This window comes from Kogia breviceps, chromosome 14 (genome assembly GCF_026419965.1).
Source record: "Kogia breviceps isolate mKogBre1 chromosome 14, mKogBre1 haplotype 1, whole genome shotgun sequence".
NCBI lineage: Eukaryota > Metazoa > Chordata > Mammalia > Artiodactyla > Physeteridae > Kogia > Kogia breviceps.
In genome coordinates, this window is record NC_081323.1 from 24,994,907 (window position 1) to 25,009,079 (window position 14,173).

At 39.0% G+C, this 14,173-nt stretch overlaps 1 protein-coding gene across 2 annotated transcripts in view; it reads right to left on the reverse strand.

Moving 5' to 3' along the window:
- CBFA2T2 (CBFA2/RUNX1 partner transcriptional co-repressor 2) overlaps window positions 1-14,173 on the reverse strand; it is a 185,559-nt gene that overhangs the window by 23,520 nt on the left and 147,866 nt on the right. For both annotated transcript variants that reach the window (XM_059039048.2, XM_059039046.2), the window contains exons 4-6: window positions 7,934-8,023; window positions 3,898-4,079; window positions 2,741-2,994 (exon numbers count right to left, since the gene is read on the reverse strand). In XM_059039048.2, the coding sequence (XP_058895031.1) occupies window positions 2,741-2,994; window positions 3,898-4,079; window positions 7,934-8,023 (526 nt within the window). The remainder of the gene's footprint in view (window positions 1-2,740; window positions 2,995-3,897; window positions 4,080-7,933; window positions 8,024-14,173) is intronic.

Consider the following 14,173-nt stretch of genomic DNA (forward strand, 5'->3'; position numbering starts at 1 on the left):
ACCAACAAGAAATCACTACTCAGAATGTATTAAAAAACTCCTACAAATCAATTATGAAAGACAAATAGCCCAAAAGAAAAACAAGTAAGAGAAATGAATAAATAGGTATGCCCCAGACAAAAAAGTACAGATGATCCATAAACATATAAAAAGACATTCAAACTTATATGTAGTCACACAGGGTAAATAAAATCTTCACTAAGATGGTTCCACATCTATATATTGGAAAATATTAAATTGTCAATCATACTAAATGTTGGCAAGGTTGTGGCACAATGCAAGCGCTTAATCACCACAAACAGAGCTGGTGCTGTACAAGCACTTGGAAACAACTTAGTATTAACCAAAGTATAATTTTTTGCATGGTTTTTGATATACGTTACTGAAATTTGCATGAATGCAATGACTGTGTGAATCAAGGATATACTGAATTATCCACTATTTTGAAAATCATGTCACACATGGCAACACTGCTGATAGTATCTGAACTGTCAATGTGACACACCTGTTATCAGTCTGAATTTATACCTGTTGTATTCATAGTGATTCTGTATTTGTGCAACCATCTGCTTATTTCATCATATCTTCTTGTGTAGTCATGCCTGAGCACTAATATATTATAAAATATTTTATGTATTATACTTTAAAATATTGATCCTAAAATTATGGGACTAAGGTAGGCTATAGTATCCATAAATTTCATTTTAGGAGAGTAGATTGGGGGAGTGTTACAGTTTGTTTGTTTAAAAGTTGGGGGTAGGAAATGATTTGGTAAGAACTACTGTACTAGGGCATACATTTTCAAAAGAGGACTGGGGAAAATTAAGGAATCTATAACCAGCCTGGAAAACAAATGATTGACTGTAAAATAAACCTTCAAGGTAGAGGATTAAAGGTCTTTCAAGTAGAACACTTCAAGATGAAAAAACCTTTTTCTAAAATTGTTAGAAATACAAGGAAAATCTGACCAAAATGCAGTTCTAGCTAGTTTTTAGCATACTTCTCTCTTAGAAGGTAACGAATTCAACTGGCAAAAAATGTGTATGAATATAGAAGAAATCAATAGGAAGGTGAATTTTTAACATAAGAACCATACAGAACAGCTGCTAAGGGAGCCATCAGGGCATACTGGGAATGTACCCAAGCTCTCGGCATAAGAAAACTGGGGTCAGAATCTTGTCTCTGTCACTTTCTAGCTATGTGATTCTGGCCATAGTTCTGTCATCATGTATAAAAAGGCATAAACTCCATGGAATCCTATGTGTGAGGATTAAAAGAGATAATGTACATATACCACAATCTAATTACTTAAGACTCAGTAAATGTTGGCAGCTGAGAACACCACTGCAGTCGTGGCCCACACCATTCAGCTATTACTGCATGAAGCCAGGGCCCTACTGTGGTCCGAGCTTCTGAAAGATGCTAGTGAGTCTAAGTCAGAAGGGGGGACAGGCAACTGTTTTGCAACTTTTTACTCCACAGGGCAACCCACAAATGGAAATGCAGGGCCAATTCTGGAAACTAGCAGCCCTTTGGTTCTCTGCTCTGACATATCTCAGCAGTTAAATTACAAAGAACCTTCTACAGTAAACTTATTTGAGTTTTGACAAGGAGCTTTGTTCAAAACTGATCTCGGGTGAGGTCTGCTAGGGGCCTTTTTGTTTTTTCTTAAATTTAATGGTTGCTGAAGATGCATATACCAGGCAGTCCAAATGTGACAATTACCCAGCACAGGAGGTGGTGTTCTCTCCATTTTATTTTTTTTAATAAATTTTTTGGGTTTTATTGGCTGCATTGGGTCTTCATTTCTGTGTGTTGGCCTTTTCTAATTGTGGCGAGCACAGGCTACTCTTCGTTGTGGCACACACACTTCTCATCGCGGTGGCTTCTCTTGTTGAGGAGTATGGGCTCTAGGCGCACAGGCTTCAGTAGTTGCGGTGCATGGGCTCAGTAGCTGTGGCATGCAGGCTCAGTAGTTGTGGCTCGTGGGCTCTAAAGCACAGGCTCAGTAGTTGTTGTACACAGCTTAGTTGCTCCGTGGCATGTGGGATCTTCCCGGTCCAGGGATCTAACCCGTGTCCCTTGCATTGGCAGGTGGATTCTCAACCACCGTGCCACCAGGGAAGTCCTTCTCCATTTTAGATATGTGTAATCTGAGGTACAGAGAGCCTAAGCAACTTGCATAAGATCACACAGCTAGTTAGAATGCAGAGCCAAGATTTAAATTTAGGTATGCCTTACCTCTGACCTAAATGTCTCTGCACTTTCACCTCTTAAAGCCACATGTTTTACATCTTTCTTGCTTAATTTTAAAAACATTTTATTCTGAAATAAACTCAGACTTACAGAAATGTTGCAAGAATAAAGAATTCTCATAGACCCTTCACCCAGATTTCCTAAACGTGAATATTTTTACCTCATTCGCTTTGTCATTCTCTATTTTTCTTCTGAACCATATCAGAATAAGTAATATCCCTTTATTCTTAAATGCTTCATTGTGTATTTCCAAAAATATGTTTAGCCTACTTCTATCATATAATAATAGCAACAAGGTATGAATTGAGATCAATTTCAAATGAGAATACTATAACTCTAACATTCTTTTTTATGTATAATATTGTTTTAGCTTATCAGTGGAAAAAAGCAATGGTGATAGTATTTTGCTTTATAACTGAGTAGGAAAGAAACCCATGGATTCAATCTGAATTTGAATCATTACCACGCTGCTTATGCCACTTACTAAGATTGTGGTGTCTATCACGAACTTCTCGATGTTCTAGCATCTTGTTGGGTTCACGATATAGGTGGGAAGTTGCAATATCTTCTAAGGTATAGTGCTGAAGAGGTGGAGGAGTAGGATGGAACTGGCCCCCAGGATTCATGAGGGGCACAGTCAGGGCAGGACTGTGCCGGGGAGCAGGGCTAATGGTACACACTCTCTTGGCAGGAGGCTCAGGAGGAATTGTATCTCTTTCAAAACTGCTCTCTTCCCGCCTGTAGAAGAATGGGAAGTACATGTCTGAGCCTGTCAACAAGGGTTCATGCAAACATTGCCCAAGCACCTACTTTGTGCTATGTATTGTGCTATGCACTTTCACAAACAGGAAGATGATAAGAAAAGTTTGAGATGAGGCATGAACTGAAAAGTCTTCAGGAGCCAGGCGGATAATTGAAATTACTGATTTATCCCAGCATGAAAAGAGAGGTCAAATCTATCCATAACCAAGCAGAAACATCTCAACCTCATGAAGCAAGGGAGAAACTAAGATGACAGCATTTTCTTATGTGATAGGACTATGGAGGATTATGGGTTCAACTATATTTAGAAATGTTTCAAGGTCAAATTTGCTACTGTGGAGGTCAGTATTGGAAAGAGACAATTCTCTACACGGGAGAAAAGAGGCTCACATAATTAATATGCTTGTGAATTGGCAGGGTATTTAGTCATTTGCTTCAATTGTAACACATTTTCCACTGTTATTAAAATGTTGCTTCCTTGACAAACCATAGAAAATAGCGGTAGATACTCATACATAAATTTTGAGGATAAATTATATTAATATAATTTCAATCTTCAAAGTAAAGCTGATTCATTAACTGTTATACTTTTACAAGACTTCACGTATCAGAAAAAAATGCCTTGAACAGATTATATTTCTCATGGTTCTGGAGCAGTGGACCCACAGAATGCTCAAAAGTAGAAATTTATCAGAGGGGGTATACAGAGTCATCTAAAGAGTTGAGAAGCATATTGCTGCCTAATGTTGGGACAAAGCAAAACTAAGAGTCCATCCCTACATATTACCACAGTAATCAAGTTCTTTTTCTTTCACAAGTAAAGGGAAAGCTCAGAGTGGTTCCAGAAAAGCAAGGATGACAAAGCTCTTCTCTGCTCACCTCTCTGGACTGGGCCTCTTTCCATTTCCATGCACCTCCATGAGCAGCTCAGAAGAGTCAGCAGGGGATGCAATACTTGTGTTGAGCAGAAGGTGTTCATGCTGAGCCAGGTACTGGGATGGTGTCTGCTTGGCGGCCCGAGCACAGTGCAGCAGTTCTCGCTGCAGCAGAGGCAGGTTCGCCTTGAAAAGAAGAGGCAGGGGCTGGAAGGCAGTTTTCCCAGTGTTGGGCCCTATACACAGGGCTCAGCACCTCAAATGGCTTTCAAGAACAAGATGACACAAAACAAAAGCCCTTCACTCTTTGTCATTCTAATTTTCATATGCCCCCCTCTGAATAAAGTGACATCCATTACACTGAACTTGAATTACTGTTAACGTGCGTCTTGTCCCCAACAAGATGTAAATCTCCTTAAGGAAGAAACTGCTTTATTACCTTTGTGGCCTAGTACAGAGTCAAAGCTCAATAAAGCTTTGTTGAACATAATTATTTAAAAACTTAAACATTTTTGAAGACTTCAGTTAGTTAGCAAATTAGTAATGCCTACATGGGAGTAGGAGGAATTCAGTCTTTCCTGTATCATTTTAAGTCCAGGTTTCTCTCTTGTGAATCTAAGCCATTTCTGATAGCACTACTCAACCTTACCTTCCTGTTCTCTATTACAGCTGCCATGGAATTCCAGAAACAGTGACTATTCTGGCTTAGTTGGAACATGGGGTTTTGAAAAAAGTAACAGGGGTGATGGAAATGAAGGCAACAAACCTTAGACTAGTCTAGGATCTGAGTATACACAGGTAACCCATGGGCAGCTATTTCTTATTGTGGTGCTCCACTGAGCATGTTTCCTTATTTTGTAAAAGGATAATTATTTATGTACTGTTTATTTTTCTTTCTCCTCAAACTTAAACCTCTAACAGGACAAATCATACAAAAAACCCTGTTCATCTTTAAATTTAACTGTTAAGTCCTTCATATTTAGAATATACTTTCCCCATATTTATTTTATTTAAAAAATTATTATATTTCCCCCCAAATTTAAAAACAACTCAGACTGAGCCCATAATAAGTCTTTATCCTAAGGGAAACAGATGAGAAAGTCAAAAGAGAGTTTAATACATGCAAGTAGTCATCCCTTTACCAACAGTTAATTTAGCAGCACCATAGTTAGTAACTGTTTTAAAGCAGCAATAAATTGACAAAAACCCAAATGCTAGCCAAAAAGCTGCCAAACAACCTACCTCATGCTGTTTTCCAAAATAACAAGAGTTAAGAATAGAGAATTTGATGATATAAAACACTTTTAAGTCTGTTCTATAACCTCAATCTTGTAGCAACTGTAAAAACTTAATTGAAAAAAAAATCATGTCAGATCTTTACATTTGTGACATGTGCCCTCTGATGAATTTTTAAATATGCTAATCATTTCCTATTAACACAAATTTCCCAAATCTCTCTGATTCTGGAGTCTTGGGGGAAATAATTATCTACTGGCTCTGATACACAGAAAAGAGACCAAGATAGAACACACAGCTGTTTCAAGGCTGAAAAAGGCACCACAGACTGCTCTGAGAGGCCAAGGAGTCAATGCCATCAGAACAGAGCCCAACACAGGCTGTGCACTGAGACACAGGCATTTTCCTGCATGACTATAATGCTCTAATTTTAAAAGTTTTAAAAAACCAGAATCAGTACTTCAGCTAAGATGACCCGCCTTTTTGATGCATTACACTTACTTAGGAAATAAAGGTAAAGTAAAAGAAGGTAAAAGGGGCATATTTATTTTGTCAAGACAAAACTGAAGATACTATGTGAGTACTCATATAAAAGAGAGAAAACAAATTTCTACAAATACTGTACTGACAAAAGTCAAAATACAGGGAGTTCCCTGGTGGCACAGTGGTTAAGAATCCACCTGCCAACACAGGGGACACGGGTTCAAGCCCTGGTCCGGGAAGATCCCACATGCCACGGAGCAACTAAGCCCATGCGCCACAACTACTGAGCCTGTGCTCTAGAGCCTGCAAACTACAACTACTGAGCTCGCAAACTACAACTACTGAGCCCGCATGCCACAACTACTGAAGCCTGCGCACCTAGAGCCCGTGCCCCATAACAACAGAAGCCACCACAATGAGAAGCCCCCGCATCACAACAAAGAGTAGCCCCCTCTTGCTGAAACCAGAGAAAGCCTGCACGTGGCAACGAAGACCCAATGCAGCCAAAAATAAATAAATTAATATTTTTTTAGAAGTCAAAATACAAAAAAATTGAGCTCAGTTTTTTTGGTATAGTCTACTACTAATGAAAAGAATAGAATTCATTTGATAGGGAGGAATTGAGAATAACATTTTTAGCTTGTTTGGGGTTCAAAGTTAGTGTCCCAAATTACCAAATCGATTACAAATGTTCATCTCCAGGGCTTTGCAAAACAATGTGGTGGGCTGGATACGGGTCATAAGGTTCCAGACTATGCCTGGTCTAGAATACATTGTTATCTGACTCTAGTCATTTATTGCCTTTGACCTATTTTATAGGACTGCAACTTATACATAACCAGTTGCAAAGCAAAAAACTTGTTGTCTATGAACATGCATAGAATTACATGCATAGAGGTTCTAGAGACTTCCCTTGCCCACTGCGGAAGAAGCCAATTTTACTTTTGTTTGCATATTCTTATCAATAATCCTGACCTATAATGTCTGTTCTTTGGCTTCTCCCCTGAACAGGTTATAACACCTTACAGATTCCCTCATTAATAATGAATTAAATAAAATCTATGACACAGGTTTATTTTCTAAAACCTGTATGAGTCATAATGTTACCTGTTTTAAAAAATTGTTTAATGGGAAAAATAGTAACTTTACAGTAGGAAAACATGGTGGACACCACCTTTACCAATTGATCAAAGTCCACATCACCAATTATGAGACAAATTAACACCTATGTCTCCTGATAGCATGCAGTAATACCACCTACCTGCTATTTCTGCCTAAAATGCATAACCTCATTCTCATCATGAAGTATCAGAAAAATCCAAATTGAAAAATACGCTATAAAATAACTATCCTGTACTCTTCAAAACTGTCCAAATCATAAAAGACTGAGAAGCTGTTCCAGATTAAAATGGACTGAAGAGATATGACAATGTAATCCAACATGTGATCCTGAATTAGATACAGGACCCCCAAAAATGACATTTTGTTAAAAAGGACATTTGTGGGACATCTGGTGAAATATGAATAAGGTCTATAGATAATAGTGTTATAAATACCAGTGTTAATTTCTTGATTTGATAATTACACTAAAGTATCAGTATTTAGATGTATCATGTCTGCAGCTTACCCTGAAACATTTCTGAGGAAAAAATAAATGGAAAGAAAAGAGAATAATAATGCAGATGTGATAAAATATCAACATTTGGAGAACCTGAATTTTATTGTACCATCTTGAAACTTCTTTGTGAGCATGAAATTATTTCAAAATAAAAAGGTTTTTTTTTTAAAGGAGCATATTATATATAAATTTAATACTGGCTCACCTATCAGGTACGCATAATAATTTTAAACAGTGTCCCCAAAAGTTATGTTCCAGGGGACATTAATTCCAGAGGACGTAATTAGAAACTAGAGACTAACTGGGGGGAGGAGGAGGCCTCCTCCCATAACACACACTCTTCACCCCCTGGCCACAACCACAAGACTGTGTCCAGTTACTTCCTCTGCTAAGAGCCCAACCTCCATGCCATGCACACCTCCATCCCACTCTACTCCTGTTCCCTGCCTCCCCACCTGCTCCTTCTGTGTGTCACCAACAGTGTCTGCATACACACCACAACTCAAGGCTTTTGCAATTCTCATCTCATCAAGCATAAAGCTTATTCGCAAACCACTCACACTTCTGTAGCAGCCCCAAATAAAATAAAGATATCAAATGTGGCAAGCTGCCCTGATGTAGATCACAGAACAGGGATCAGTAACAGATCTTGAGGAAATGTTGAAGATAAATTACATTCCAGTAGTTATCTCATAAAAATTACCTTGAGGAATGGAATAACAAAAGGACGGAGAGGAAAGTTTGTAGCCTCTTGGAGCTTGCAATGGAATTCTTCAATTGTTACTGTTGAGTTCTGAAAAGATAAACAGCATTGTTCAACTTCTAAAACTGGACAGTGTTCTAACATAAATCTGATAGTGCTGAACCCTTTGAAATAATAAGGAAAAGGATAACTCCAAGAGCACTACTGTGAACTCAAATCCCTCTCAAAGTTTAACCAAATTCTGTTTCCTTTATGAAAGAAATTCAGACTCCTTGATTTTCTTCTCTACTACCCCAAATCTAACAAATTCCCCTCTATGTTCAGCAGCCTAGGCAGAATAGGGCATTGCCTTCCTCTTGTGAAGAGAAGCACTCAGGTTGCTTGTATTGAGGGGTTCATCACAAGTCACCTCAGGTACAGGTAACCAAGCTTACAGTGTTTCCAGCTGAACAGTTCCCAAATCAGTCCAGGATATCAACTTAATGACTCAGAGCCTCACGTCTTCAGAAGTTCATTTCTGCATTGGTTCTGCCTACCTCCTAGCATCAGTTCCCTAAATCTTCCAAATCGGAAGTTAACAACAAAAAAAGATGCCTTCTACCTTCCAGTGGTCTGTTTGCAAATCAGAACACCTCCAAAGGGCAGAATGCCACTGGTTAGATTTTAGTATTCCCATGAAAGTTATTAGCACTTCCCCTGCATTTTTTCAGGTCTTTATTTATTTTTATTTTTATTTTTTTTTTGGTGGTACGCGGGCCTCTCACTGCTGTGGCCTCTCCCGTTGCGAAGCACAGGCTCCGGACACACAGGCCCAGCGGCCATGGCTCACGGGCCCAGCCGCTCCGCGGCATGTGGGATCTTCTTGGACCGGGGCACGAACTCGTGTCCCCTGCATCCGCAGGCGGATTCTCAACCACTGCGCCACCAGGGAAGCCCTCAGGTCTTTCTTTAAACTAAAATTCTCAGCTCCTTTGCTAAGAGGAATGAATGTACCAATACAAATATTTTCTTCAAAGTTCAGAAAATATTTTTATTTTTACTTCAATTCCCTAAAACACAGCAAACTAATAAGTTCAAAACAAAACAAAATAAAATATCAATCTGAATTCTTGCTTGTCTGAAAGAACAATGATGATTTCTAGGATTTATTTTTATAAAATCATCAAGTGTTCAAAGATGTAACATGTACCACACAAATTATTCATCAGCAAAATACTGTTTCTTAACAAGAAGAAATGGAAAACATATAGGTCCTCAACACAAAAGTGCATTAAAAACTGTAATACCATCATACATCATACTGCTTAAGGTGGAGGGCAGATTTGTATGCATTGAAGAAAGGTGTCTATAATATACTAAGTGAAAAACCAGATAACATAGCAGTATATTCCAACAATCCACTTTTGAAAATAACACACATACATTTATATAGTATTTTAAGTGTCTGGAAGGACAATTACAACAGTAGTTATTTCTGGATGTGAAATTATGTTGGATTTTCCAAATGTATCATACAATATTGAGAAAAAACTAAAATATTTCCCTTTGGGAAAAAAAGAGTGTATCAAATTTAACCATGTTAAATGAAAATGTTTGTACAGTTTACCCCATTTCATACCAAAAATGTTCTTTTAAACCTTAGCTGAGTGCTTGTTTTAAGTAAATGACAGGTATACAACTCAACCAACTCTACCGGCAATCGGGAATAAAAATTAAGTGTAAGAGAATGCTATTCACTCCTTACTACAAGTAATGCAATCAAGCCTCAAACAGTAAACACAAGTAGATTAAATCTATGGAAAGACTGAAGGAAATGACTAAGTTTTCTTATGGATGGACAAAGGAGGGAAAAGATTAACTTAAGTTAGAGAAATGGACTCAAGGCTATATATACTATAGATCACAGGCAATCCTCTATCTGAGAGGGAAGATAGGCCATTGTTCTGTTATCCTTCCCTCTCATTCAGTTACTTAATCAATAAGAGCAGTTTGTTTCCTCATAGTCTAGTGGGAAAACTGAAAAGTAAGCCATTCATTACAGTATGATCACAGTACATGTGTGCAGGACACTACTGGCATGCAGACTTAAGGGGACAAGGAAGGCTTTACAGAAGCGCCATCTGAAGAAGTGAAAGTACAGCCTTGAGAAAGATGTTTCTGAGGAAGACAAAATGTAAGAATGCAAAGTATGAGGGGAATCTAGTCCACTGGATCCTAAGGGCAACACTTATAGAGATCTTACAAGACAATGGGTACAGATAGGCCACCAGACTAAAATTTTTTTAAGATTTTGAAATAATGGTAATCATAGGAAGTTGCAAAAAATAGCACAGATAGGTTCCTCTGTATCCCGGCACCAAGGTTCTCCCAATGTTTATATTTTATGTAATTATAGTGCAATATAAAAACTAGGAAACTACCATGGTAATATGTGTGTATAGTTCTATGCCATTTTATGGCATGTGTACATTCACGTTATCACCAATGAAATCAAGAACAAGAAGTACAGAAACCCTATCTACCTTTATCTTCCCCGGTTTATAATAATAATTGTCTTAAACATTTCCTTTATATATACAGACAACCATAACAGACAAGGTTATAATTTTTGCTTCAACCATCAAACATAATTTAGACAACCCAAGAGAAGTAAAGTCTATTGTGTTTACCTATATTTTTACTCTTTACATTTTTCCTTCACCTATCCTGATATTTCAAGATTCCTTCTTTTATGGTTCCTTTCTGTTTCAAGAAGCTCTTTTAGCCTTTCTTTTCTTTTCTTTTTTTTTTTCTGGCCGTGCCCTGCGGCTTGTGGGATCTTAGTTTCCCAACTGGTGATTGAACCTGGGCCCCTGGCAGTGACAGTCTGGCACTGGACCGCCAGGGAATTCTCTAGCCATTATTTTAGTGTAGGTCTGCTGAAGACAAATTCTCTTACCTTTACTTCATGTGAAAATATTTTGATCCTTCTACCCTTCATTCCAGAAGGGTATTTTTGATAGATACAAGATTCTGGGTTGACAATCTTTTCTCCCAGCACTTGAAAAATATGCCACTTCCTTCTGGCATCCATGGTTACTGATGCTTTCTCTGTTGCTTTCAAGATTTTGGGGGATGGGATGGGATGTCTTTTTTTTTTTTTTTTGCCACACCACAGGGCTTGTAGGATTCCAGTTCCCTGACCAGGAATTGAACCTGGGCCCTGGCCCTCAGCAGTGAGAACTCGGAATCCTAACCACTGGACAACAAGGGAATTCCTGGGATGGGATGTCTTCTTTGAGGTCTGCTCAGTCTTTTTGAATCTGTAGGCTTGGATCTTTTGTTAAATTTGGGAACTTCTCAGGCATTATTTCAGCCCCACATTCTTTCCCTCCTCCTACTGTGACTCAGATCTTTTGTTATACTCTTTTAAATCCCTGAGGTTCTGTTCATGTTTTTTTACTTATTTTCTGTATGTTGTTTAGATTGGGTAGTGGACTTCCCAATAAATAGACTGGGTAGTTTTCTATCGTTCCAGCTTCAAGTTCACTGATTCTTTCTTCTGTTCTCTACAGTCTATTATTGAGTCCATCACTGAGTTGTTTTTTTGTTTTTTTAAAATTTTTATTTATTTGGCTGCATTGGGTCTTTATTGCTACACGGGCTTTCTCTAGTCATTGTGACTGGGAGTCGCTCTTAGTTGCGGTGCATGGGCTTCTCCTTGCGGTGGCTTCTCTTGTTGCAGAGCATGGGCTTCAGGCATGCAGGCTCAGCAGTTGTGGCATGCAGGCTCAGTGATTGTGGCACACTGGCTCTAGAACACAGGCTCAGTAGGTGTGGCTGACGGGCTTCGTTGCTCCGTGGCATGTGGGATCTTCCAGGACCAGGGCTCGAACCCGTGTCCCCTGCATTCACAGGCAGATTCTTATCCACTGTGCCACCAGGGAAGTCCCCATCACTGAGTTTTTAATTTCATTATTATATTTGTCAGTTCTTAACTTTCCATTTAGTTCTTCTTTATATCTTCTATTTCCTTGCTGAGGCTCTTTATTTCTTCATTTGTGTTGATAACTGCTCACTGAAGCATTTTTATGATGGCTGCATCAAAACCCATCATATATTTCAAACATCTGGGTCATCTTAACTGATGTTTGTTGGTTACCTTTCTCATTCCACTTGAGATGGTCAGTTCTTGGTATGACAAGTGATTTTCTGCTGTATCCTGGATGTTTTGGGTTCTGTGTTGTAAGACTCCAGATCTTTTATCTACATCTTCTATTTTCAAGGCCTTCTCTGATAGCGTTCCATTGGGAAGAGAAGAATCTTTGATGCTGTCAGGTGGGGTATAATCCCAGGCTCCCCACTCAACCTCTGTTGATTTGTAGAAGGAAGGAGGGGTTCCCTACTGCTGGGCAGGGATGGGAGCTCAGGCTCCCCAATAGGCCTTGAAGGGGAGGGGGAAGGGTGTACATTATTGTGTTTCTTTTCCTGAGGTGTTTGACTGCCACAGAGTGATTTTTTGTCCAAAAGTTTTCTATCTTGCTTGGTTGCTCCTTTTCTAGTCCTTTGGCTAGAAAGAGGTGGGATTTTTTTTTGGTGGGTTTTGGTTTGTTTGCTTTTTGTCTGTGCTCATTAGTATTTCCCTAATACTGGCTTCTCCAGACCACAGTCCAGGATATACGATCACAGCACGAAGTCAAGGGAACTCACTGCTGTGTATTTCCTTGAGTCTCAAGGTCACTGGCCAATCTGCCTTCTCTCCATCTTTCAGAGTCTTCTTACTTTTGTTTTATACATAGCGCCCATTGGTTTTTTTTTTGCTGTATTTGTCAGGAGGAATAGGAAGAAGTATACCTTTCTGTTATACCTGAACCAGACTTGATATGACTACATCATATTCCATTAAACTGAGGTACTGTCATTTACTCAAGCTTTTATAGAACATTTAGGTGGTTCAATTTTTTTTGACATTATAAATAATGTTAATGCACATTGTTTATTATTTTCTTAGGATGAATGTCAAGGAGAGATACTGGTAGGTCAAAGGAACTGTCTAGTTAAAGGTATAAAACTACCTTCCAGAATGTGTATTCTCCAAATAAGTAGGCAGAGTACAAAACATTTACCCTTACCTTGCAGTGGAAATTGCCATGCTTGCTTCCTGGTACAGTTAAGGACCACTAGCACCTTACCTCTTCTCTTGCACACCAGAAACACCAAATGCACACAGGTGAACTAAACTCTTGCTACCTAACTGTGTGGCCTTTTCTGACTTTGCTAACGAAGTCTCCTCCACATGGAATGACTGTTCCATTTACATATGCCTGCCAAAATCTTAATGATTCCTTTCATAAATACAAGACCAAATAAGGGCTTCCCTGGTGGCACAGTGGTTAAGAATCCGCCTGCCAATGCAAGGACACAGGTTTGAGCCCTGGTCTGGGAAGATGCCACATGCTGTGGAGCAACTAAGCCTGTGCACCACTACTACTGAGCCTGTACTCTAGAGCCCGCGAGCCACAACTACTAAAGCCCGCATGCCACAACTACTGAAGCCTGCGTGCCTAGAGCCTGTGCTCTGCAACGAGAAGCCACTGCAATGAGAAGCCCTTGCACCAAAACGAAGAGTAGCCCCCACTCACCACAACTAGAGAAAGCCCGAGCACAGCAACGAAGACCCAAAGCAGCCAAAATAAATAAAGAAATAAATAAATCTATAAAACAAAAAGACCAAATAAAGCTTTCACCTATACAGAAATATAATAATCTAAAGGTGTTAATTCTCCTCCAAATTAGACAATGTTTTCAACAAGATGGTAGAAAAAAAGAGAAAAAGAAAAAGGAAAAAGGAAAAAAAAGAAAAAAGAAAAAGAAAGGAAAGGAAAGGAAAAATAATGGATTGGTAAGCTCAAATGCAATACACATAAGGCAATCATTTTATCTATGAATAATGGCAGTTTTATTTATGTTTCTCCAATCCTTATATGTTTTAAAAAATATTTTATTTATTTATGTATTATTTATTTATTTTGGCTGTGCTGGGTCTTAGCTGGGGCACATGGGATCTTCGTTGCGGCACGCAGGCTTCTTAGTTGGGCATGCGGACTTCTTAGTTGCGGCATGTGGACTCTTAGCTGCAGAATGTGAATTCTTAGTTGCTGCATGCATGAAGAATCTAGCTCCCTGACCAGGGATTGAACCTGGGCCCCCTGCATTGGGAGCATGGAGTCTTATCCACTGGACCACCAGGGAAGTCCCTCC